At 48.1% G+C, this 25612-nt stretch overlaps 1 protein-coding gene and 1 long non-coding RNA gene across 5 annotated transcripts; one reads left to right on the plus strand and one right to left on the minus strand.

The window, feature by feature from the left end:
• Positions 1-6793: 6793 nt before the first annotated feature.
• On the plus strand, positions 6794-21256 carry SIRT4 (sirtuin 4). Of its 4 annotated transcripts, none has more exons than XM_084868352.1 (5): positions 6794-6815; positions 14534-15031; positions 17803-18097; positions 18193-18402; positions 20796-21256. In XM_084868352.1, the coding sequence occupies exons 2-4, from the start codon at positions 14535-14537 to the stop codon at positions 18343-18345; spliced, it is 945 nt and encodes a 314-aa protein (XP_084724478.1). In that variant the 5' UTR covers positions 6794-6815; position 14534; the 3' UTR covers positions 18346-18402; positions 20796-21256. The 4 variants fall into 4 exon arrangements, with proteins under 4 accessions (XP_084724478.1, XP_084724476.1, XP_084724477.1 ...); XM_084868350.1 differs by lacking the exon at positions 6794-6815 and adding an exon at positions 11385-11486; XM_084868351.1 differs by lacking the exon at positions 6794-6815 and adding an exon at positions 11746-11824.
• On the minus strand, positions 9665-24859 carry LOC311613925. The gene is made up of 3 exons (XR_014793553.1): positions 22502-24859; positions 9881-11706; positions 9665-9769 (listed from the first exon to the last, which is right to left on the minus strand). It is a non-coding gene; the product is annotated as an uncharacterized lncRNA (long non-coding RNA).
• Between the last annotated feature and the right edge of the window lie 753 nt (positions 24860-25612).

A 25612-nucleotide genomic window follows, 5' to 3' on the forward strand; every position in this document is an offset into this window, starting at 1 on the left:
TTTTATTGATTTTTTACAGAGAGGGAGAGAGACAGAGAGCTAGAAACGTCGATGAGAGAGAAACATCAACCAGCTGCCTCCTGCACATGTGCCCGCAACCAACGTACATGCCCTTGACCGGTATTGAACCCGGGATCTTTCAGTCCACAGACCGATGCTCTACCACTGAGCCAAACTGGTTTCGGCGAGAGCCAAATTTTTTAAACTTAAACTTCTAATGTCACTTCTTCAAAACAGACTCGCCCAAGCTGTGGTATTTTGTGGAAGAGCCACACTCAAGGGGCCAAAGAGCCACATGTGGCTCAAGAGCCAGTTTGCAGACCACGGTGCTAGGCTATATCAGGGTTCCTGTTATTAAGATCTTTACTTAGCAACCTGCTGCACTTGTCATAATGACAATTAAATAGTTCTTATGCACTTGTTTGCCCCTTTTCATCTTCTACTAGACTTTATTATATATATGTGTGTGTGTGTATGTGTGTGTGTGTGTATATATATATATATATATATATATATATATATACATATATATATGATTTTTTTTTTTTTCAGAGAGGAAGGGAGAGGGAGAGATAGAAACATTAATTATGAGAATCATTGATTGGCTGCCTCCTACAGGCCTCCTACTGGGGATCGAGCCCAAAACCTGGGCATGTGCCCTTGACTGGAATTAAACACCAGAGGCCGATGGTCTATCCACTGAGCCAAACCAGCTAGGGCATTCTTCTACTAGACTTTAGACTTCAGAAAGGCAAAGGCCGTATCTGTCTTATTCACTGTTCTACCCCAGTGCCTGGCATAGGACACAGCACATAGCAGCTGCTCAATAAAAATATGCTATGTGAATCACATTTATTAAGTACTACCTAATGAATTAAGGTTAGGGCTGCACTAATTGATGCTGGGAAGAAAGAGGGGATTAAGAAAAGAAAAGAAAAAAATTATTTAGAGTAATAAATCCCAGAGCTTAGAATATAGGTGTAGAAATGTTCTTTACAAAAGCAACAATTGGTCCTTGTAGAAAGATAATTAGAAAGGGGGAAAAGAGAAGATAAACTCAGAGATAAAAGTCCACAATCCAAAAACCTGAATGCCCAGTTGTACAGTCTTCTAGACCATGGTGTTACACACATACACACACATATAAGTATCGATATCACATATACAAAATGTTTAAATGTGCATTTTTATATTTATGTACACTGCTTTGAAAACTGTTATTTTTCTCTTTTTTTATTGTCTAAAGTTTTACATATGTCTCCTTTTTCCCCCAATTGACCTCTCCCCCTTTCCCCGCCCAGCCATTCCCACCCCGGGCAAGCCCCCACCGCCCCAGTGTCTATGTCCACTGGTTATGCTAATATGCAGGCATACAAGTCCTTGGGTTGCTCTGTAACCACCCCCACTTCCCCTGCCATTTGTCTCTGGATCTATTTGAAAACTGTTCTTTTTCACTTAACACTATCCCGTAAGCTACTTTTCATGGCATTCAGTATTTTCCTAAAACATGATTTTGGGGGGCAAAATAGGGTTTCATCGTATTAATGTTCCAGTAGTTACCAGTTCCCTGGTTACATTTCGTTATTTCCAAGGTTTCACAGTAACCAGCAATGCTGATAAGAACAGCGTGGTAGTTAAATCTTGGGGCACAGCCTTCATTATTTCCTGAAGATCAATTCCTAGAAGCGGAAGTGCTGTCAGAGGTTGAGTGCGCTGCTGTCAGTCCTTTCGCTGGGTGCCCACACAGCACTCCATAACAACTGTGATTAGATAAATATATACTGACATTTCCTGCACACGGACTCCCACATGATACCTCAGGGCGGTGGTCGGCAAACTCATTAGCCAACAGAGCCAAATATCAACAGCACAACGATTAAAATTTCTTTGGGGAGCCAAATTTTTTAAACTTAAACTTCTTCTAACACTACTTCTTCAAATTAGACTCGCCCAGGCCGTGGTGTTTTGTGGAAGAGCCACACTCAAGGGGCCAAAGAACCGCATGTGGCTCGAGAGCCGCAGTTCGCCGGAAACGGCCTTAGGGTGACCCCCACAAAGAATTACCCCCGAGCCCATCCCGCGTGGCGCAGTGGTTGACATAAAACAGTTCTAAGAAAAATAAAACGGAACAGTGTGTGTAACGTGTATCTTTGCGGAGAAAAACGGGAAACAGTTTGAAATGCTTACACATGGCGGAGCATCTCTGGAAGAACAAATACACTCTGTGTCATCTGGCAAGGGGAGGGGTGGGGCGGGTGGGAGAATGGGTAGCTGGGGATCAGGAATGGGAAGATTTCCCCAAATACCCTTTGGCATCTTCTGAATTTTGAACCTTATCTACTCCTAGAATGGGTTAATATTTCAAAATAAAACACAACCGGGATGTAAAAATGACACCTCAGACACTGACATGAATCAGCTGCAGAGAGTGATTCAAACCGGGCCTGGAAAGGTTTCCTGGCAGAGCGGGAACACGGAGCCGGTTTTCGGAGAATTGGAGGCTGTGGGACGGGCACGCCAGAAGGAAGCGTTGGGTTAGTGAGCGGAGAGATGTATGCTGAGCCCGGCTGATGTGGTTCTAGTGGTCGAGTGTCAACCCATGAACCAGGAGGTCACGGTTCAATTCCAGGTCAGGGCTCATGCCTGGGCTGCAGGCTGGATCCCCAGTTTGGGGCGTGCAAGAGGCAGTTGATCCAAGATTCTCTCTCATCATTGGTGTTTTTATCTCCCTCTCCCTCTCCCTTCTTCTCTGAAATAAATAAAAATATACTTTAAAAATAAGTAAAAAGAAAGAGGTGCCCACTGTAGCCATCAATGTTTTGCCCCGAAAGCCACATGGGAGGGCATCTGGAGAATGTTTGCTGTGTGTGTGTGTGTGTGTGTGTGTGTGTGTGTGTGGATGCGCTCTGCAGTTTTCACAGGATCCTCCCGGGGGAGGGGGGGAAGGGGACCCATATCCGGTTCTAACACTTGTTTGTTCTGAAATCCTGACCCGCTCCCCTTCCTCCATGTAAGCAAATATCCTTGGAAACATCAGCCCCTGATGGAACGGACCCCACCCAACCTTCCCACAGCTCCCGAGCCGGCCTGAACCCACTGGCTCCAGGGAATGGAAAAGGGGGACCCCAAGGACTATGTCAGCAGGGAAAGGGTCCACCAGCCCCAAACAGCCTCCCAGTGTGCACAGGACAGCGGAATGTCTGCAAGCTCACCGGCTTCTCCGGGTTAAACGTATTCCATGCCCGAGGCCCTCGGTGTCCGTCTCAGAAGAGAGCTGGCTCACAGCTCTCAGTCACGGGGAAATTTCTGCGGCCCTGGCCGGTGTGCACCGTCCCATGCACCGAAAGGTCACCGGCTCGATTCCCGGTCAGGGCACAAACCCAGGTTTCCGGTCTAATCCCTGGTTGGGAGGCAGCTGATCAATGTTACCCTCATATCAATGTTTCTTTCTTCCTCTGCCTTCCTCTCTCTCTCTTTCAAATCAATAAACACATTTTAAAAAATATATATTTTATTGATTTTTTATGGAGAGGAAGAGAGAGGGATAGAGAGTTATAATAGAAACATCGATGAGAGAGAATCATCGATCGGCTGCCTCTTGCACACTCCCTACTGGGGATGTGCCCGCAACCAGGGTACATGCCCTTCACCGGAATCGAACCTGGGACCTTTCAGTCCCCAGACCAACACTCTATCCACTGAGCTAAACCGGTTTTGGCAATAAACACAGTTTTTAAATGATGAGAGAGAATCACCAATTGTCTGCCTCTTGCCCACCTCCTACTGGGGATCATACTCACAACCCGGGTATGGGCCCTGATTGGGAATCAAACTGGCGATGTTTTTGTGCATGGGAGGAAGCTCAACCAACTGACTTATTTTTAAATATATATATATATATATATATATATATATATATATATATATATATATATATATTGATTTCAGAGGGGGAGGGAGAGGAAGAGAGAGATAGAAACATCAATGATGAGAGAGAACCATTGACTGGCTGCCTCCTGCATGCCCCCTATTGGAATTGGAGCTGTGTAACTCCAGGCATGTGCCCTGAGAATCGAACTGTGACCTCCTGGTTTCTAGGTCAACGTTCAACCACTGAGCCATGCCGGCCGGGCCCAACTCACTTTTGGATCCTTACAAAAGCTGCCATGGGAAGAAGGACCCACCTTCTATGTTCTCAGGCCTGTTTTGACACCCAGATTAGCAGCGGGAGTGGAAAGAAAGGGTTGGCGTGCATTATCAGAGTATACCGTCAAGGGTATTTATAGCTCCTTGAAACGTCAGACTCTGGATGGCACCTACTGACAACTCTTACAGGTCCCATAATCCATGTAAGTCTCCAGGACGCCCCTTGGAGCAGTGATCACGGACCCCTCTGTCCATCACATTTGTTCGGTTCTGACACCCTGGCTTGTTGGGGGGGGACACAGGCCCTGATCCCAGGAAACCTACCCTGCGTTCCACAGAAGAACGGATGTTGATTTATCTCACTCATCTTGGCGCCTGGTCAGGAAGTGGTGCAGGGCAGTGGGTGTGAAAAGAGAAGGGCTTTTAGTCTCAAATGGGTTCTAATGGTATTAAGTTTCTTTTTTTCTTTTTTTAAAATATATTTTATTGATTTTTTTACAGCGAGGAAGGGAGAGAGATAGAGAGCTAGAAACATCGATGAGAGAGAAACATCGACCAGCTGCCTCTTGCACACCCCCTACCAGGGATGTGTCCGCAACCAACGTACATGCCCTTGACCGGAATCGAACCTGAGACCTTTCAGTCCGCAGACCACTGAGCCAAACCGGTTTCAGCAAGTTTCATTCATTCACAGATAACTGATTACCTAAGGTAGGGGTGTCGAACTCAATCAGAGAAGGGGCCAAAATCTAAAATCCAGCCTAAATCGCGGGCCGAATGGTTTACTGAACAGTCATAAACTGACAATGTCATAAACTGACAGCGGAGTGCAGTGATGACAGCGAGGTGCGGGCCACATTGCAAGGCCTGGCGGGCTGGATTTGGCCCGCGGGCCTTGTGTTTGACACATGTGAGTCCTAAGGCAAAATGCACTTCACAGTAAAGAAAGTGAGAGAGCGAGCAGTTACTGCCTAACCAGGTGCTCACACTCAGCATCACTGACAGTGGAAGATACAAGTTCACAAAGAGCCTCTGTGGAGCTCTTGAATCTAGCTTTGAGGTCTAACTTCCACTTGACAAGAAGTACAGCAGACAGAGGGACATGTTAAGGCCACAGGGGGACATAATCAGGTGAAGCCAGAATGTGGGACATTCTGCAAGGTAACTGCTTTGGACTCTTCAAAAACTCAATAAGGAAAGAATCAAGGGGACTTGTTTAGATGATAAAACACCAATTTTCGGCTGGTGTGCCATGGCACAGGTATGGCCTCAAGAACTTTTAAAAATGCAATACCCGCCGAAACCAGTTTGGCTTGGGGACTGAAGGGACCCAGGTTCGATTCCGGTCAAGGGCATGTACCTTGGTTTCGGGCATATCCCCAGTAGGGGGTGTGCAAGAGGCAGCTAATCGATGGCTCTCTCTCATCGATGTTTCTCTCTCTCTCTCTCTCTCTCTCTCCCTTTCTCTCTGTACAAAATCAATAAAATATATTAAAAAAAAAAAAAAAAAGCAATACCTGATTATACAGGGGCACTGAGATTGTCAAATTTTTAAAACGACAGTAGCCATCTGGTGTGAATGAATCAAAATGATCTACCTTTTTTGTTGTTGCTAATCCTCGCCGGAGGATATTTTTCCCGTTGATTTTTTTTTTTAGAGAGAATGGAATGGAGTGGGAGAGACAGAGAGAAACATGGATGTGAGAGAGACACATCAATTGGTTTTCTCTTGCAAGCGCCCCAACCGGGCCGGGAAAGGACCCCGCCACCGAGGTACGCGCCCCAGAATGGAACCCGCCACCCTTCTGTCTACTGGCCGACGCTCTAACCGCTGAACAACCCAGCTAGGGCAACCTTTTTTTTTTTTCTTAGATCGGCAATACTTTTAGATGCGATACTTTACTTCCCTTCCAAGTCCGCGAATCTGTGACCCCTCTGAAGGGGGTCGCCTACCGCACAGTAGGGATGGAAGGGAGGTGGACACAGTCGTTGGCTGAGTGTGGGTGTGTAGGTGAGGCTGCCACAACCAAGCGCACACGCCCTGGCGGTGCGAGTCTCGGGGATGCAATGCCAGCCAGGTTCGGGGAGGCCGCAACCCCCACATACCATCACACAACAAGACAGGGCAAAGGAAAAGGAGACAGGAAAAGCTTAAGTTACAAACAGCTGGAAAAGGGCAGATTCGCATACTCTTTGAAACCAGAAAGATCCAGTCTCCGTAGAGACCGTCAAAAATTGCCAGTGCCGACTATATTTCAAGTCGTCACGGCGGGGTATTGGGAAAAGTTTTCAATTAGCAATAATCGCGCCTCGGATACACCTCATTGGCTACGATACTGCCACTGCGCAAAGCTGACGCCATGGCGGCGAGCCACACTCCCTGGCGGACGGGAACGGCCTTTTCGCCGACGGTGAGCGCCTGCCGGCGAGGCCGTGGATCTGAGCCGTCCCCCGTGGGGCGGGTGTATCTCAGGCCCCGTCTGCACGCGAGGTTTCTTGTTGTTGGACCATCTCGCGTGGAAACGCCCAGATTCTGGGGAAGGAGCGTACATTCGCTGGGGATGCTGGGGGATTTTATGCAAATCAGCATAGCGTCACAGAGATGATTGTAATGACTTGAATTCGGAGAACGAGGGAGGAGCGGCGGGAAGGCAGCTTTGAAAGCGAGGGTGAGCAGAAAAGCAACAAGTAGCGGGGGGGCGGGCGCAGATGCCGGGGGCAGGGGCCGCGGGGAGCACTTCCGGGGCAGCTGCATCTCGGGTGTCCGCGCGGGAAAGACGAGAAGATGCAGCGTGGGCGAGAGAGAGCAGGTCCGAGCCTCTCGCAGGTGAAGACCTGAACAGCAAAGGCAATTCTGCCCCTAATCCTAACAGACTGCACGACCAAGTGGCTCTTTCCTTCTAACCGAGGAGATCAGTCTCCGTAGAGACCGTCAAAAATTGCCAGTGCCGACTATATTTCAAGTCGTCACGGCGGGGTATTGGGAAAAGTTTTCAATTAGCAATAATCGCGCCTCGGATAAACCTCATTGGCTACGATACTGCCACTGCGCAAAGCTGACGAAAGCCCCGCCTGCTCATCGTCCCCAGTAAGCAAGGTTCCTAATTCAAAAAGGCGAGTTTGAAGCTCGTGGGAAAACTTTCAATTAATGTTTGGCTGAAAATTGTACAGCCAACTCAGGATCTCTCGAAAATGCATAAGCTGTTTTTGAAGACTCTCTTGCTTTATTTCGTTTCACCAGATTTTGGTGGAGGATGAAGCAAAGCATTATGGGAGGGAACATGCTCGTAGTTTAATGCAGACAAGGAATTGGGGCGGATGAGAAACGGGCTCAGTGTCAGGGTACTGTTCACTTGATTCCCAATTCACAGGGTAGCTGTCCTCTCCAAAATAAAATGTTTTCATTATGGTAAAATATGCGTAACAAAGCTTGCCAGTAGCAACAAGTACATTTTACATGGATTGGAACCATTGCTGCTCTGTATCTCCAGAACTTTTCCATCCTTCCAAACTGAAACTCTGTACCCATTAAACACTAACTTTCCATGTTCCGCCCCCCACAGCCTGGCAACCTCTATTCTACTCCCTGTCTCGATGAATTTGATTATTCTAAGTACCTCACGTTAGCAGAATCACCCAATATTTGACCTTTTGTGTCTGGCTTGTTTTATGTTTTTAATGTCCATCCATGCTGTGCTATATTTCAGTTTCATTTTATGACTGCTACTCTGTTGTATGGAGTTATTTTGTTATCTATTCATTCTACAATGGGCATGCATTGCTTCTATCTTTTTTAATGTAATTATTTTGATTTCAGAGAGGAAGGGAGAGGGAGAAACATCAATGAGAGAGAATCACTGATCAGCTGCCTCCTGCACGCCCTCTACTGGAGATTTAAGTCCACAACCCGGGCATGTGCTGTTGACTAGAATCAAACCTGGGACCCTTCAGTCTGCAGGCAGATGCTTTATACACTGAACCAAGCCAGCTAGGGCTGTTTTTACCTTAAAAATAATAATAATAATAATGTTTTTATTTTTGGGAAGGTGGGGTGGTAGGTGGGTGGGAAGAAATCAACCAAAGAACTTGTATGCATATATGCATACCCCCTGGACACAGATGATAGGGTGGTGAAGGCCTGGGGTGGGGGATAGGGGTGAGCTACAAGGGTCAATGGGAGGGAAATGGGGGACTTATGTAATACTTTCAACAATAAAGACTTAAAAAAATTTTAAAAAATGTTTTTATTGATTGAGAAAGAATGAAAAATTGATATGTAAGAGAGTCAACCGGCTGCCTCCTACATGCCCCCCACTGGAGATTAAGCCCACAACCTGGGCATGTGTCCTGACCGGGAATTGATCCGAGACCTTTCAGTGCATGGGAGGATGGCTCAACCGACCTTTTGGCTCTTGTAAATACTGCTCCTAGGAACACGGGCATAGAAGTATCAGTCTGAGTCCTTGTTTTCAATTTTTGTGTATATACCTAGGAGTGGAATTTCTGGATCATATACTACTTATATGTTGAATATAAAAGAATCTTCTGTGGAGATCTTAATTTAGCAGAGAGAGGCTGAAAGAGAAGCTATTTCCACAGCAATGTTCACAGCTCATGAAGTTGGAAGTGACGGTCACTCTCATTGCTGTGCTCCCTCTGCAAGTGGAAAGCTGGCAGAAACTGCCACCCGGATGTGAGCTATATTCTCCAAAATACTTCTGGTTTTTGCTATTCGTTAAGATGCAAATAGCAGTCTCTGAGAAAGAAATCTTCTGTTTTATTATTTAAAATTTTCAAACATGAAACATTTAAATTATTGTTCAGTGAATATTCATGTAGTTGGCATGTGGATGCAAAAATGAACATCTTTAAAAGGCCTGTATGATGCTGATGTGTAATTTTTTTTCCACCCAGCTATAAATGCCGGGGTAAGAAAAATCAGCAGAGCCCTAGCCAGTTTGACTCAGTGGATGGAGCGTTGGCGCAGGGACTGAAAGGTCTCAGGTTCAATTCCGGTCAAGGGCATGTACCTTGGTTGTGGGCACATCCCCAGTAGAGAGTGTGCAGGAGGCAGCTGATTGATGTTTCTCTCTCATTGGTTTTTCTAACTCTCTATCCCTCTCCCTTCCTCTCTGTAAAAAATCAATAAAATATATTTTAAAAAAGAAAGAAAAACCAGCAAAAAAACACACCAACAATCTGATTAATTTAGATTAATTTGCTTTGATATAATCCATGACTTAGTCATTCATTTCTGGTGTGGTGGAGTTGTGAGAAATAGAAGGAGCCCTGGCAGGTGTGGCTCAGTAGGTTGAGTGTTGTCTCATGCACTGAAAGGTTGCCAGTTTGATTCCTGATTGGGGCACATGCCCAGGTTGCTGGTTCAATCAGGTGCATGCAGGAGGCAGCTGATCTGTTTCTCTCTCTCTGCCCTCCCTTCCTCTCTCTAAAACAAATAATAAAAAATAAAATTAATCTTTAAAAAAAAGAGAAATAAAAAGGACTTAGCCCTTGAGAATGTCTTGATTGGGTGGCTCATGTCCTCCTGTCAGTAGCTATCATGGGAATGGTGTTTCACCAGCTGTCTTGGATGACTTCATCCTCCACAGAGAACTTTCCAGCACTAGGAGAAAATGGAAAATTCAGTTAACTTCTCCCCAGAACATTAGATTTTGTGGGGTCTGAAAGCACAATAGCTGTACAATCCTAGCCAGTCTCTATTGATAATGCTCACCCTGCTTGGAGAACTGAAGAAATAACATGGGTTTGAAATATTCCATCATAAAATTGGGCTGGGGTGGGAGGAATGTCACTTTGAGGGCATTTCCATGGTTTTGATCAAATACTCATGCATGCAGAAAATGTTCTGGCTTACAACCATTTTGACTTGGTGAAAGTTCCAGTCTGCATTTTGGTCCTTCCTGTTGGCCGGTGGGCAGGTTACGGGAGGCAAAAGGCTGTGGATGTCAGGTGGTTCTCCAGCTGAGTGACCTGGCCCAGCAGCTGCTGGAGGCCCTGCCCTCGTTACCTTTCCAGTATTTACCTCCGCACGTTCAGGGGGAGGACCAGGACTCATACCCTCACTCCGGCTCCATCCTCTTCCTCGGGGCTTCAGATCATCTTAAACGGGGGAAGTGGTTCCACAGTGGTCTTCAAGGTCCCTGCTAACTGCTCTTTACTTATGTCCCAAACACTTACAGATGATTGGTGTCTTATTTAGGTGATGCTGTAGAGCAGAGGTTCTCATAGGTCACACATTTGAAACAAGTGGGAAGTTTGAAAATAGATTTAATGCCCCAGGTGTTTCCACGGATTGCAAACCAGGCTTTGTGTTGGTAACGCACAAGATGGGAGATAAAATTGGAGAAGCCAAGTGGGTAAACACATTCGTCCCTGTATATGAGAGTTGGCTCTAGTTGTTCATGAGTATGTAAAAACTTCAAATTTTCAGATACTTGTGAATGTACTTGACCACTCACTGCAAGGTGGGAACTTGACCCTGTCAGTGAGTGGAAGGGTCCCGGGTTTGATTCCAGTAAAGGGCACATGCCAGGGTTGCGGGCTCCATCCCCAGTGGAGGGCGTGCAGGAGGCAGCCTCTCAATGATTCTCCTCATCATTGATATTTCTCTCTCCCTCTCCATTCTTCTCTGAAATCAATACAGATATATTTCAAAATAAATAAAAATAAAGGTCAATGGAAAAAAAAATATCCTCGGGTGAGGATAAACAAAAAAAGAGAGAGGATGAATTTCTAAGGGCTGTTTAGATGTATGATTTTGCACTTTAAAGAGGCTGGTGTGCCAAAACCGGTTTGGCTCAATGGATACAGCATCAGCCGGCGGACTGAACGGTCCCGGGTTCAATTCCGATCAAGGGCATGTACATTGGTTGCAGGCACAACCCCAGTAGGGGGTGTGCAAGAGGCAGCTGGTTGATGTTTCTACAATAGTTCTCTATCCCTCTCCCTTCCTCTCTGTAAAAATCAATAAAATATATATAAAAAACAAAACAAATTATATATATTTTGGCCAGTGGGCAGATCATATATATATATATATGAGGTTGGTGTAACGCTCTGAATACTTCTCAGGGAGGACAATACATGGTGTCGCTTAGGTGAGAGCAGCACATCCAGGAGGAAGGTTCAAAACTTCTGACCACGAGGAGCCCTCAGGGGGCGCAGCTGGACGACCTGGTTACAGCGACTGTGAAACCTAGAGGATTGTGGGACTTGTAGTGTCCGCATTACTTAAGCTTCGCAAACTACATTACCCAAGATGCAATGTAGCCAGTCCGCCCGCCGTCGGACGTGAAGTGTCAGTCCCTTGAGCTGTGAAGGTGAGTGCGCTCCGGCGGGCTGCGAGGTTCCGGAGGCCGCGGTTTCTTAAAGGGACGGCGTGTCCCCTCCGTGCCCCCGGGGGACCTGGCAGAGGGCATCCGTCCCAACGGGGCGTGTTTCCGGCGGGGCTCCCCCAGCCCGTGGTCTCGGGCGTTAGGACTCCATTTGTGTAGCTGTTCACGTGGAATGCCAAGGAGAAATCGGAGTCCCGAATCCAATCTGGAAATCCAAACATAAAATAACGTTCGCATGTGGGGCGCATGTGACGAGGGGATTTCTGTATTCTACCAAACAATGCCAACGCCGTGTGTTTGCAGCTAGAGACGCGGACACAGGGGTATGACGACTTGCCGGGTTTCACCACTGTTGCTGTAGGCAAGTAGCTGTTTGCAGTTGAGAGTGACTAAAATGACATGGGGAAAACGAAAATCAAGAGGTGTGCGTGTGCTTAATTATATCAGTAGAATAAAAAATCTGAGCAGACAACTTTACTAACACCTGGCACACTAGAACTCAAATGTGCTTCCTTAGCGCGTGAGGAAATAAGGTAGTTCTGGTTGCAGGTTCAGTTCTCAGCCGGGGCACACACCTCTGTTGTGAGTTTGATCCCCTTAAGGCTGTATGGAGGCCACCAATCATTGTTCTCTCTCACATCGATGTTGCTCTCTCTCCCTCTCCCTTGCTCGAAAAATTGATGGGGAAAAAACATATCCTCACCTGAGGATTAAAACATAATAATAATGAAATAAGATAATTCTAATTTAGAAAATGGGATGTAGGGTTATGGAACACAAAGTTCCCCAAGGGATGGTATTAACTAACATATAAGTATATTCGTCTGAGGGAGACATCTGCAGATGCAGTCGTAGATGGAATAGCAATGAGGCATTATGGGATTTAAAGGATTTTCAGGTAAGCCACTTAACCTCTTGAAGTTTATAAGGAATTCATGTCTGACCAGCTGGTGTTCCTGGGAGGTTCACAATAGAGCCTTAAATGATACTGCTTTACCAATTTTTACTCTATCCTCCCTCCTTTTTTAAATGGGCTATGTTTTTACAGCCCCCCCTTTTTAAAAAAAGAAAAACACACCAAAATATGCAGTTCCCTTAAATGAAGAAAGCCTCTTTAAGTTAATTTTCACCTGATGGCTGCAGCACCGCAGGGCAGGGAGGTGAGATTGGCTCGGGCTGTGAAACGACCCCGGGTGAAGACGGCTTTGTTTGTGGAAGGCATTAGGACTTCTCGACCAAAAGAGATGATTAAAAACATAATAAAAAGGTAGGCTTGTTGCTTCGGGTGGACTTCATGGGATCCAGGAGGGGTGCTGGAATCAGTGTGCACTTGTGAGATCCCGGGTGTTACATATTCAGGTGTCTGCTGGCCAGTAACGAGGCCGTGGGCAGCGTGAGATGGGCCAGGAGGGATGACTGTACCTTTCGCTGAAGGGGAATGGGGAAAGGGCCAGTTTTCTCTGTGAGCCTGGAGCCCCGTGTGCAGTACATCCCTGAGTCATCAGATCCTGAGCTGGCTCGCACCCTCCCACACTTTACACATGATTGATTTAGGTTTCAAAGTAAGATTATAACTACACTCTAGGGCAGGGGTCTTCAAACTACGGCCCTCGGGCCACATGCGGCCCGCAGAGGAGTCTGATCCGGCCCGCCAGGTTTTTTGGGCAGTGAGCGCAGCCTAGGTGTTACAGTAGGAATTAGTAGTTCATATAGTCCGGCCCTCCAGCTCTCTGAGGGACCGTGATCTGGCCCCCACTTTAAAAAGTTTGAGGACCCCTGCTAGGGTGAGTGGAGGGAAGGGGGCTGTACCTTTCCAGTGGAAAGTATTTCTAGCGGCATCCAGCCGCTCAGGCTTGGTACCCTAACTCATCTGCTCCTCCCTCTCCTTAACCCCACATCCAACCAACCACAAGACACTGGGGCCCTTTCCTAAGTGTTTCTGGGACCCTTCTCTTCCTCTCCATTGTCACCGTGGCCTCCTAAGTCAGCTACCACCGTGCACCCCGCTCTGCCAGTTTTAGCTCTCACCTCCCTTTCCCAGGCCCACTCCTGCCGGCTTCATTCATTGTTATAGCTGAATGATACTCCACTCTGTGGACAGACCACATTTTGTTTATCTGCTCATCAACTGACGGTTACCTTTGTTTTTTAAAAACATTTTAAAAGCCTGAAAAACAAACAGCAACAAAAAGAACTTATAAAAAACAAGCAAGCCATCCCCTCCCCCTGGCATTCACAGATACAAAGAACAGATTGGTGGGGGCCAAAGGCTGGGGTGGGGGTGGAGGAGAAATGGGTAAAGGTGGTCAAAAGGTATAAAACTCCCGTTATGAAATAAGTGCCTGGTGAATACTGTAGTGCATATTTGAAAGTTGCTAAGAGAGTAGATGTTAGCCGGGACCGGTTTGGCTCAATGGGGACTGAAAGGTCCCGGGTTCGATTCCGGTCAAGGGCATGTACCTTGGTTGCGGGCATATCCCCAGTAGGGGGTGTGCAAGAGGCAGCTGACCAATGACTCTCTCTCATCAATGTTTCTAACTCTCTATCTCTCTCCCTTCCTCTCTGTACAAAATCAATAAAATATATTAAAAAAAAAAAGAGAGTAGATGTTAAAATTCCTCGTCACAAGAATAACATTTTTAAAATATATATATATTTTATTGATATTTTACAGAGAGGAAGGGAGAGAGATAGAGAGCTAGAAACATCCATGAGAGAGAAACATCGACTAACTGCCTCTTGCACACCCCCTACCGGGGATGTGCCCGCAACCAATGTACATGCCCTTGACCGGAATCGAACCTGGGACCTTTCAGTCCGCAGACCGATGCTCTACCACTGAGCCAAACCGGTTTCGGCAAGAATAACATTTTTATAACTGGTGACAGATGTAACTAAATTTATTGTGTTGATCATTTCGTGATATATCCAAATACTGAGTCATTGCTGTACACCTGAAGCTAATATATCAATTATACCTAAACCAACCGATCAGTCAGCTGGTTTTTCACGCGAGGTTCCTCTCTCTCCAGAATGAAGATGAGCTTCGGGGTGCCCCTCAGGGCAGTGAGAGGCTGCCGGGTGGTGAACCTCAGCCAGCAGTGCTCCCACGGCTCCGTGGGGTTGTTTGTGCCTCCGAGTCCTCCCGTGGATCCCGAGAAGGTCAAAGAGCTGCAGCGCTTCGTCACTCTTTCCAAGAGACTCCTGGTGATGACCGGGGCCGGGGTCTCCACCGAGTCCGGGATCCCGGACTACCGCTCGGAGAAGGTGGGGCTCTACGCCCGCACTGACCGGAGGCCCATCCAGCACCGGGATTTCGTGCGGAGCGCTCCCACCCGCCAGCGGTACTGGGCCAGGAACTTCGTGGGCTGGCCTCAGTTCTCCTCCCGGCAGCCGAACCCTGCCCACTGGGCCCTGAGCCGCTGGGAGAGGCGGGGGAAGCTGCACTGGCTGGTGACCCAGAACGTGGACGCCCTGCACACCAAGGCGGGCAGTCGGCGCCTCACCGAGCTGCACGGATGCATGCACAGGTGCAGGCGCGTCTGAGAGGTGTGAATGCAGAACGTGTGAGGGCAGCGCCGTGGCTGACCTGGTCACTGCTGTGTTGAAACAGGATTTGGGAGCAAATTTAATTTGGAGTTGATCCCACCAATCCCGTGGAGGGAGTGGGGAAGTGAAATGGGGAAGGCAGGAAAGCCAAAGGGGTAGTTAGTGAACAGGTTACTGCTCCGGGCTGCAGGGCCCTCTGACTGTCTGGAGAGCGTGCTTCAGAAAGCCAGGGCGGCTGGGTGCTTAGCCAGCATCTCCCCTCCCTCGCTGGTCAAAGGTCACTCTGAGTCTTGGGGGACTAACTCCCTAACACTGACTCCGCTCCTCCAGAGGAAGCTTGCTGGGCCACAGGGAGTTGTGTGCAGAGGCTGGCCTAGGGGTCTGAGCAGAGCACCAACAGCGGCCACTACACACTGCCGCGGCTCTGGTGCCAGACACCCAGAACGCCGTGGCCGGCATGGGAGTCAGAGCCCCGCAGGCATTGCAGGAGTGAATACATGCAGCCCTGGCAAACACTGGTAGCTAAGAGGCCACTGCCTTATCTTTAGCCCCAGGATCCTCCTGCCAATCACAAAATATTTATTGGGCGCCTCCAACATGTGGTGTGTCCTGTGTGCTGTGGTGTGGAGGGAGCGAAACCAGCGTATGAAACTTGGTCAACTTACATGTGAGAACTATGTAACCTGCCTGGGGGAGACCCCAAAACAACGTTTAATGACCAACGACTCCTCACGTGATTGTTAAAGGGTGTGGCCCTCGATGGACAAGCCTTATGAGTTCAGAGACACAGACTTAGCCAAGATCGGAGAAAGCGGGGAAGCTTTTGTGGGTGAGGTGGGGCTTGAGACCGGCTCAGACTTGATTAGGCAAAGGAGGGGAAAGAGCTTTCTAAATGAGGAATGTGCAGAGCCCAGAAGAGACCAGTCTGGCCCTGGGGAGACCGGTATGAGATCAGGTGTGTGGGAAGGCTAACCCAGCTCGCGGGCGCAGCAGAAAACCATGCAGGGCCGTTTGGGACTGTTGTGAGGCCAGAGGGGCTGTTACTGCTTTCTGAGCGAGAAAGCAACGTGGTAACTAGCATTTGAGGAAGGCCCAGCGGGAACAGAAAAGGCTCGGGGTCAGCCTGGAGGACCCGGGCTCAGTGATGGCAGGGGGGTGAGAGAACTGACGACGGATGGGTCCTGGGTGTTTAGCCATCCTCTCCCATCCCTCACTGGTCAAAACCCACCTACATCACTGGCCAAAGATCACTCTTGGGGGATTTTTGTTTCTCCCCTCCCCCCCCAATGTCAAACATCTATAAAAGTAAAGAGAATAGTATAATGAACTCCCCTATACCATTATTTTAAAATATATATATTTTATTGATTTTTTTACAGAGAGGAAGGGAGAGAAAGAGGGAGAGAGAGCTAGAAACATCGATGAGAGAGAAACATCGACCAGCTGCCTCCTGCACACCCCCTAACGGGGATGTGCCCACAACCAAGGTACATGCCCTTGACCAGAATCGAACCTGGGACCTTTCAGTCCGCAGACCGAAGCTCTATCCACTGAGCCAAACCAGTTTTGGCAGATTCGAAGATTTTTTTTAAATTATTTTTTTATTGATTTTTTACAGAGAGGAAGGGAGAGAGATAGAGAGCTAGAAACATCGATGAGAGAGAAACATCGACCAGCTGCCTCCTGCACACCCCCTACCGGGGATGTGCCCGCAAGCAAGGTACATGCCCTTGACCGAATCGAACCTAGGACCTTTCAGTCCGAAGACCAGCGCTCTACCACTGAGCCAAACCAGTTGTTTCGGCAGATTCGAAGATTTTTATCATGCCTACTTTATCCCTTCTTTCCCTGTCTCTTTGAAACATTTTTAAACAAATCCAAGATTTCTTATCATTGCAGGCGGGGCCTTTTACATAAAAAATACACCACATAATCTGATGGTTGACTAGATGGAGTAAAAGAAGTTTTCCCCCAGGGTTTCAGCCCAAGTCACTAGAGAAAGCTGGTGATGGGGAGGTTGGGGGTGGAGGCGTGTGGTTGGAGACAGAAGGTGAGTCTGACAGGTCAGTCAAGGACTTGGAGGTGTGGACTCCAGTGTGGGGGGAGAGCAGGAGTGGAGTCCTGTGCAGAGGAATCCACGAGCACAGGCATGAGGCGGTGTAAACAGTCCCCACGCTGGTGTTGCTCAGTGGTTGAGTTTCGACCCATAAACCAAGAGGTCACAGGATCAATTCCTGGTCAGGTTGCAGGCTCGGTCCTCAGGAGGGGGCATGCAGGAGGCAGCCCCCTACTGAGGACCGATGCTTCTATCTCTCTATGCCTTTCTAAAATCAACAAAAACATTAAAAAACAAATAAAATATTTAAAAAATGAAAGGATGGTGATGATAGCAGTAATTACAGTAGATGAGGACCACAGGGAATGGAGGGGGAGACTGGTTTTGGTACCAAGGAGCTCATTTATGTGGTAGAGAATTTCCAGTCGTGCTAAGGATAAAAACGAGCTGGCTGGAGGGTAAGCAGGGATTTTAGTTAGAAAACAGGTACCTTACTTGTTCTAGAAGGTGCACAGGGGGAGGAGGGGGAGAAACGGAGGGAGCTAAGGAGGTTAGGACGCTGCTCCTGCCGCTGGGCGATGGGAACAGGAAGTGACGGTGGAGGGACCAAAGAGCGCTCGGGTGCCCGTCTGTGGGGCACGTGGCTCCCAGGACGGCGCTCACCGGCCTCCTGTCCGGCCTCCTCTGTGGCTGCAGGGTCCTCTGCCTGGACTGCGGGGAGCACACTGCGCGCGGGGAGCTGCAGGGGCGCTTCGAGGCCCTGAACCCCGCCTGGAGCGCCGAGGGCCACGGCCTGGCCCCCGACGGCGACGTCTTTCTCACGGAGGAGCAGGTGCAGAGCTTCCGGGTGCCCCCCTGCGCGCGCTGCGGGGGCCCCCTGAAGCCAGACGTCGTCTTCTTCGGGGACACGGTGAACCCCCACAAGGTCGACTTCGTGCACAGGCGCGTCAGAGAGGCCGACTCCCTCCTGGTGGTGGGGTCGTCCTTACAGGTACCGGCGGTCACTGCCCGTGGAGCCTCTCGGGGCCCCCGCTAGCCATGTCTCCCCGCGTCCAGCCATCTCTAACCTGTGCCCCCACCCCCCAGGTGTACTCTGGCTACAGGTTCATCCTCACCGCCCGGGAGGAGAAGCTGCCCATCGCCATCCTGAACATCGGGCCCACGCGGTCGGACCACCTGGCGTGCCTGAAGCTGGACTCGCCGTGCGGGGAGCTGCTGCCTTTGATAGACCCGCAGTGACCGGGCCGGCGGTCCTGGGCCGGAGCGGGGCCTTCGGCGTGTGTCCTGCTGCTCGAGGTCAGTGCCTCTCGGAGACACGATTCCAGTGCCCGTTCACCGGAGAGCACTGACAAAAAACAGATGGGCCGAAACTGGTTTGGCTCAATGGATAGAGCATCGGCTTGGGGACTGGAGGGTCCCTGGTTCGATTCCGGTCAAGGGCATGTACCTTGGTTGCGGGCATATCCACAGTAGGGGCTGTGTAGGAGGCAGCTGATCGATGACTCTCTCTCATTGATGTTTCTAACTCTCTATCTCTCTCCCTTCCTCTCTGTACAAAATCAATAAAAAATATATTAAAAAAACAAACAAAAACAAAAACGAAACACAGATGGTTCTAGGCTTCTTCTTCTTCCTTTTTTTTGGTCTTTTAAAAAATAATTTTTATTAATTTCAGAGAGGAAGAAATAGAAACATCAATGATGAGAAAGAATCATTGATGGGCTGCCTCCTGTACTCCCCCTACCGGGGATGGAACCCGCAACCAGGGCTTATGTCCTTGACAGGAATCCAACCCAGGACCCTTCGTCCACAGGATGACGCTCTATCCACTGAGACCAACCGGCTAGGGCGGTTCTAGGCTTCTTAATGGGTGGCCATTATAAATTTATTTTTGTGATGTACATTAAGCTATATTGTTTGAAAGACTATGATTTTCAAATTGTAGGCACATAGCTATTTAAATGTCCCAAAATCTACCTTAACCTTTTCTGTTGTATTTTTTTATTTTTATTTATTTTTTAAATCTTGGCAGTCAATTGTTTTGAAAGACTTCTTTTTTTAAAATATTTTATTGATTTCTTTTTTTTAAAAAATATATTTTATTGATTTTTCACAGAGAGGAAGGGAGAGAGATAGAGAGCTAGAAACGTCGATGAGAGAGAAACATCGACCAGCTGCCTCTTGCACACACATACACATACACACACACACACACACACACACACCCCGGGGATGTGCTCGCAATCAAGGTACATGCCCTTGACCGGAATCGAACCCGGGACCTTTCAGTCCGCAGACCGACGCTCTACCACTGAGCCAAACCGGTTTCGGCATTTTATTGATTTCTTATAGAGAGGAAGGGAGAGGGATAGAGAGTCAGAAATATCGATGAGAGAGAAACATCGACCAGCTGCCTCCTGCACACACCCCACTGGGGATGTGCCCACAACCAAGGCACATAACTTTGACCGGAATCGAACCCGGGACCTTTCAGTCTGCAAGCCGACGCTCTATCCACTCAGCCAAACCAATCAGGGCTGTTGTGTTTTTTTTAAATAACAGCTTTATTGAGATATAATTCACATACCTTTATTTATTTTATTTATTTATTTATTTATTTATTTTTACATATTTTATTGATTTTTTAATTCACATACCTTTAAAAGTATACAATTAAGCCCTAACTGGTTTATCTCAGTGGATAGAGCGTCGGCCTGCGGACTCAAGGGTCCTGGATTCAATTCTGGTCAAGGGCATGTACCTGGGTTGCAGGCACATCCCCAGTGGGAGGTGTGCAGGAGGCAGCTGATGGATGTTTCTCTCTCATCGATGTTCCTAACTCTCTATCCCTCTCCCTTCTTCTCTGTAAAAAATCAATAAAATATATATTAAAAAAATAGACTTAAATTAGTTTTAAAAAAAGTAAAACAATAAAAAAAAAAAAAAAATTAAAAGAAAGATAATACCTGACCTTTACTTGTGGTAAATACAGTAAATAATAAAAATATAAAGCAGCCGAAACCGGTTTGGCTCAATGGATAGAGCGTCGGATTGGGGACTGAAGGGTCCCGGGTTCGATTCCGGTCAAGGGCACGTACCTTGGTTGCGGGCATATCCCCAGTGGGGGGTGTGCAGGAGGCAGCTGGTCGATGACTCTCTCTCATCGATGTTTCTAGCTCTGTATCTCTCTCCCTTCCTCTCTGTACAAAATCAATAAATTAAAAAAATATATATAGCCGAAACCGGTTTGGCCCAATGGATAGAGCGTCGGCTTGGGGACTGAAGGGACCCGGGTTCGATTCCGGTCAAGGGAATATACCTTGGTTGCGGGCATATCCCCAGTAGGGGGTGTGCAAGAGGCAGCTGATCCATGACTCTCTCTCATCGATGTTTCTAACTCTCTATCTCTCTCCCTTCCTCTCTGTACAAAATCAATAAAATATATTAAAAAAAAAATATATATATATATATATAAAGCATATATGTACATACATTGAAATGATGGGACTATTTTATAAATAAAGGGAGATGGCGATATAACCACGAAACGATTCGTGTCGAGTCCGACGTCACCCGAGGATTGCCTGTAATTTTTTTAATGCTATAATTGAACGGTAGGCTGGCTCCCAATCATTTCCCCTCTCCAAGCTTGCCTTATTTTGGCATCAATCTGTTTCATTTCTTTTCAGATCCCTAAGGATTCGTCCCTCTTCCTTTAGCCGAAGCTCACCGAGTGCAGCCTGTAGAGGGCAGCAAACGCGCGCCTCTCTGCCCGCCTCTCCGGAGTGGGTCTGAGGCTCGGAGTTCAGGCTTTCAGTTGATGAGATTTGCCCCTGAAGACAGACTTTTTCAAAGCAGCAGCTTCTCCTGATGGGAAAATGCTTTCAGTCCCTTTTTATCTCTCAGGCAGAAGAAACGGCCCAGAATATGTGGTCAGGATGGGCTCCGGAGGACTAGTCCAGGGCCCCCTGTGTGTGTGTGTGTGTGTGGGGGGAGTAATGGGAGTAGGAAATGACTTAATTTCTTATTCTAAATGGTTAAATGTCTTTCACTGTATTGTTTGATTTATTTTTTGAAAAGATGAACTATGCCATGAATTAATTGTTTATTAACCCAGGAATAAAGGAATCCTTTTGAATAGCACACCAGGTAGGCGGGCTGTGCGTCTCTGTTTTTTCGTCGGCTATAAGCAAACGGAACTTGACGACACGGTTCTCTAAGGATCGCTGCTTCATTTCAGCCCAAATGAGACACCTGCCTGGAACCCGGTCTGCAGGGAGGAAACGGGGAACTCCCAGGTGGGATCTTAAATTGATTTGTTTCTGCCGGGGAGGCAGCATTAGCCAGAAAGAACCCTTGTTCCAGGGCAGAGCTTCCTGCACAATCTCACCAGGAAGCGAAGCTGGCGGAAGGATCGCAGGCTTTTGTCTACAATTAGGGCGAGTGATGCAGGCTCACCCTGTCCCGCCTGGAAGCAGATTCCAGTGAACGGGGTGGCCGGCTCCGAACACCCAGTGCTTCTCACCCGCACAGCTGGCGGTGTGCCACAGCCGCGGGTGAGCTCTGAAGAGGTGTACGGTTTGGTACTCTCATCCCAGCTTTTTTGCACGTGGAGATCCTAAAGTATTTTGAATCAGATTTACTCAGTTATCCTGAGTCAGTACCAATAATTGTATTCAATCTGGGCCTTTAAAAATATATATATATATATATATATATATATATATATATATATATATATATATTATTTCTTTTCCACAGAGAAGAAGGGAGAGGGATAGAGAGCTAGAAACATCAATGAGAGAGACATCAACCAGCTGCCTCCTGCACACCTCCTACCGGGGATGTGCACGAAATCAATGTACATGCCTTAACTGGAATCAAATCTGGGACCTTTCAGTCAGCAGGGCGACGCTCTATCCACTGAGCCAAACCAGCTTCGGCCATTTCTGGGCCTTTTTTAAAAATAAATATTTATTTTTTACAGAGAGGAAGGGAGAGGGATAGAGAGTTAGAAACATCGATGCGAGAGAAATATCAATCAGCTGCCTCCTGCACAATCCCTACTGGGGATGTGCCCGCAACCAAGGTACAACGCCTGGAATCAAACTGGGAAGCTTTCAGTCCGCAGGCCGACGCTCTTTCCACTGAGCCAAACCGGTTTTGGCTCAAACCATTTTCACCCACAAATCTCACAATGTTACAGACAGACACTATATTAGGGTACTGAGGCTACGAAGGTACAACCTCTTGCCCTCAACTGGCTCACATAGGGGGTGCCATCTCCCCCGCCCTTACTCTACACCGGAAATGGTGCCGTCATGCATGGAATGGCAGAATGAGACAATTCAGTCCACCCCCATTCCTTTCTGAGGAAATTAAAATCCAGACTTACCTAAGGTCATACATGTACGTAGTTTCAGAGCCAGGACTAGAATCCAAGAAGATTTTCCTCACAATTCTTTTTTTTTTTTTTCTGACTTCTAGAGAGAGAGGAGAGGGAGAGAAACATCAGTGTGAGAGCCAAACATCCATCAGCTGCCTCCCACACGCCCCCTACTGGGGATCAAGCCTGCAGCCCCGCATGTGCCCTGACCCGGAATAGAATGGGCGGCAACCTGTGGGCCCATGAAGCCCAACCAAGTAAGCTGCACCAGCTGGGCCCTCCCGGTTCTTCTCCTTTTAAACAACAAGACTCGTGGAGATGATGGTTAGGAAGAAGCCAGCCTGGAGTAGCAGCGGAAGCCCGCAGGGTGCCTGGCCAGGGGACCAGGAATGGCTCAGGGTGGGGATGGGGAGGAGGAGGCTGCCAGGGAGAGAGGGCGGCTCTCACCCCAGTGTGGGCACGCCGCACCGGACCCGGTGAGGGCCTCGGAATGCTCCTTTGGCTCACATTTCCGCCCGAGATGGAATTCTTTCCAAAACATTTGTCTCAAGAGGAGCTTGACATTTCCTGAAGCTGCTGGTTCTCAGGTCGCCTCACTTGACATCTTTAGCTTCCCACCGGCACGGCAGCCCCGAGTCCACGCCGAGGGCCCTCGGCTGGAATAACAAACATCTTCTAGTGCCGCTCCCAGGTGTCACCGCCCTGGTCACAGGGTTCTGGCTGCATGAGCCCGCTGTGGACGTGACTGCTGGCCAGGCGCTCCCTCAGCTGCTTCCTCATTTTTTATTCTTTATTTTTTTAACATTTTTATTGATTTCAGAGAGGGTGCTTCCTCATTTCTGCTCTGCTGTCGCGGCTTTAGGAAGTACGAGTCCCAAAGGCACAGAGGGACAGAACACCGGATCCTTCCCACTAACGCGTTTTCTCTCTCATGCTGTCATGAACTGCACACCCTCTCTCGCCTCTCCCTCAGACTCCAGCCTCACCAAGCACACTGCATCCGGAGCGCCGTGTGAAGCGTTTCAGAGGAGCTCGTAGGCATTAACGTGCCAGGAGATGCTGGCGTGTACATAGAAGTCAGTCTTCCGTAAACACACCTTTTCCTGAGACGGCCGAAGGAAGGACTGATAAGAAATTCAATATTCCCAGGCCAGGTGACTACTGTCCCAGACTGCCCCCGACTGAGGGGTTCCCTGAGATGCAGGACTTTCGGTGCTCAAACTGGATGAGCTGGTCCCCCCGCTGCTGGCACTGGCAGAGGTGGCCACCAGCGACTAGTTAATTCCACACCTGCTGTCCTTGCCGAGATTCAAGATGGCGCTCTAAAACCCAGACATGTTCATTTCATTTCCCCCCCTCTCCCCCATGAAACAGATTTCTACTTCATGAGGGAAAATTAAACTCATCCAAGAATGGAGAGCAGTGTTTTCCCCTCCATGTATTAGGGAAGGAGTGCAGCATGGATGGACAGACTGGGATTTCCATCTATCTCTTGCTACGTACTAGTTAGGTCACTGGTCGGCAAACCACGGCTCTCCAGCCACATGTGGCTCTTTGGCCATTTGAATGTGGCTCTTCCACAAAATACCACGGCCTGGGCGAGTCTATTTTGAAGAAGTGGCGTTAGAAGAAGTTTAAGTTTAAAAAACGTGGCTCTCTCTCAAGCCAAGACCGGTTTGGCTCAATGGATAGAGCGTTGGCTTGGGGACTGAAAGGTCCCGGGTTCGATTCCGGTCAAGGTTATGTACCTTGGTTGCGGGCATATCCCCAGTAGGGGGTGTGCAAGAGGCAGCTGATCGATGTCTATCTCTCATCGATGTTTCTAACTCTTTATCTCTCTCCCTTCCTCTCTGTACAAAATCAATAAAATATATTTTAAAAAAATAAAAATAAAAAATAAAAAATGTGGCTCTCCAAAGAAATTTCAACCGTTGCACTGTTGATGTTTGGCTCTGTCGAGCAATGAGTTTGCCGACCACTGGGTTAGGTGAACGTGGGCAAGTTGCTTTATCCAGCCCCCAGTCTTCCTGTCGGAGGGGATAACAGAGCTCCCTCCTCGGGGTGCAGTGGAGCGTAAGCAGGGCGGTGACGCGTGGGAAGCCCACAGCAGTGTGGGCACGGATGCCAGCCGCTGTCCTTAGAACACGGAGGAGGGTGGGAAGGAAAGCCGTCCTACCTGCCCCCCTTTGTGCCCCATTTACCCCTCTAACTAGATCACAGGACTCTCTCCCAGAACTACATTCCCTTTTGTGTACCTGTTTGTTTCTTAAAGTACAAAAGTTTTATTTTGCTTTATTTCTATTTATTTTTATTGATTTCGGAGAGGAAGGAAGAGGGAGAGAGATAAACATCAATGATGAAAATCATTGATCGCCGAGACCCGTTTGGCTCAATGGATAGAGCGTCGGCTTGGGGACTGAAGGGTCCCAGGTTCGATTCTGGTCAAGGGCATGTACCTTGGTTGCGGGCATATCCCCAGTAGGGGGTGTGCAAGAGGCAGCTGATCGATGACTCTCTCTTTGATGTTTCTAACTCTCTATCTCTCTCCCTTCCTCTCTGTACAAAATCAATAAAAAAACATATTTAAAAAAAAAAAAAAAAGAAAATCATTGATCGGCTGCCTCTTGCATGCTCCCACTGGGGATTGACCCCGCAACCTGGGCATGTGCCCTTGACTGGAACTGAACCCGGGACCCTTCAGTCCACAGGCTGGGCTGATGCTTTATCCACTGAGCCAAACCAGCTAGGGCAAAAGTTTTATTATAATTTTAAAAAATATATATACTAGCCGAAACCGGTTTGGCTCAGTGGATAGAGCGTCGGCCTGCAGACTGAAGGGTCCCAGGTTTGATTCTGGTCAAGGGCATGTACCTTGGTTGCGGGCACATCTCCGGTGGGGGGTGTGCAGGAGGCAGCTGATCGATGTTCCTCTCTCATCGATGTTTCTAGCTCTCTATCCCTCTCTCTTCCTCTCTGTAAAAAACTCAATAAAATATATTTAAAAAAATATATATATATATACACACACACACACACACACACACACAAACTAGAGGCCCGGTGCACAAATTTGTACATTGGTGGGTGTGTTTGTCCCTCAGCCTGGCCCCGCCCTCTGTA

The sequence above is a fragment of the Pipistrellus hanaki genome (assembly GCF_964339955.1).
Source record: "Pipistrellus hanaki genome assembly, chromosome: 19".
Classification (NCBI taxonomy): domain Eukaryota; kingdom Metazoa; phylum Chordata; class Mammalia; order Chiroptera; family Vespertilionidae; genus Pipistrellus; species Pipistrellus hanaki.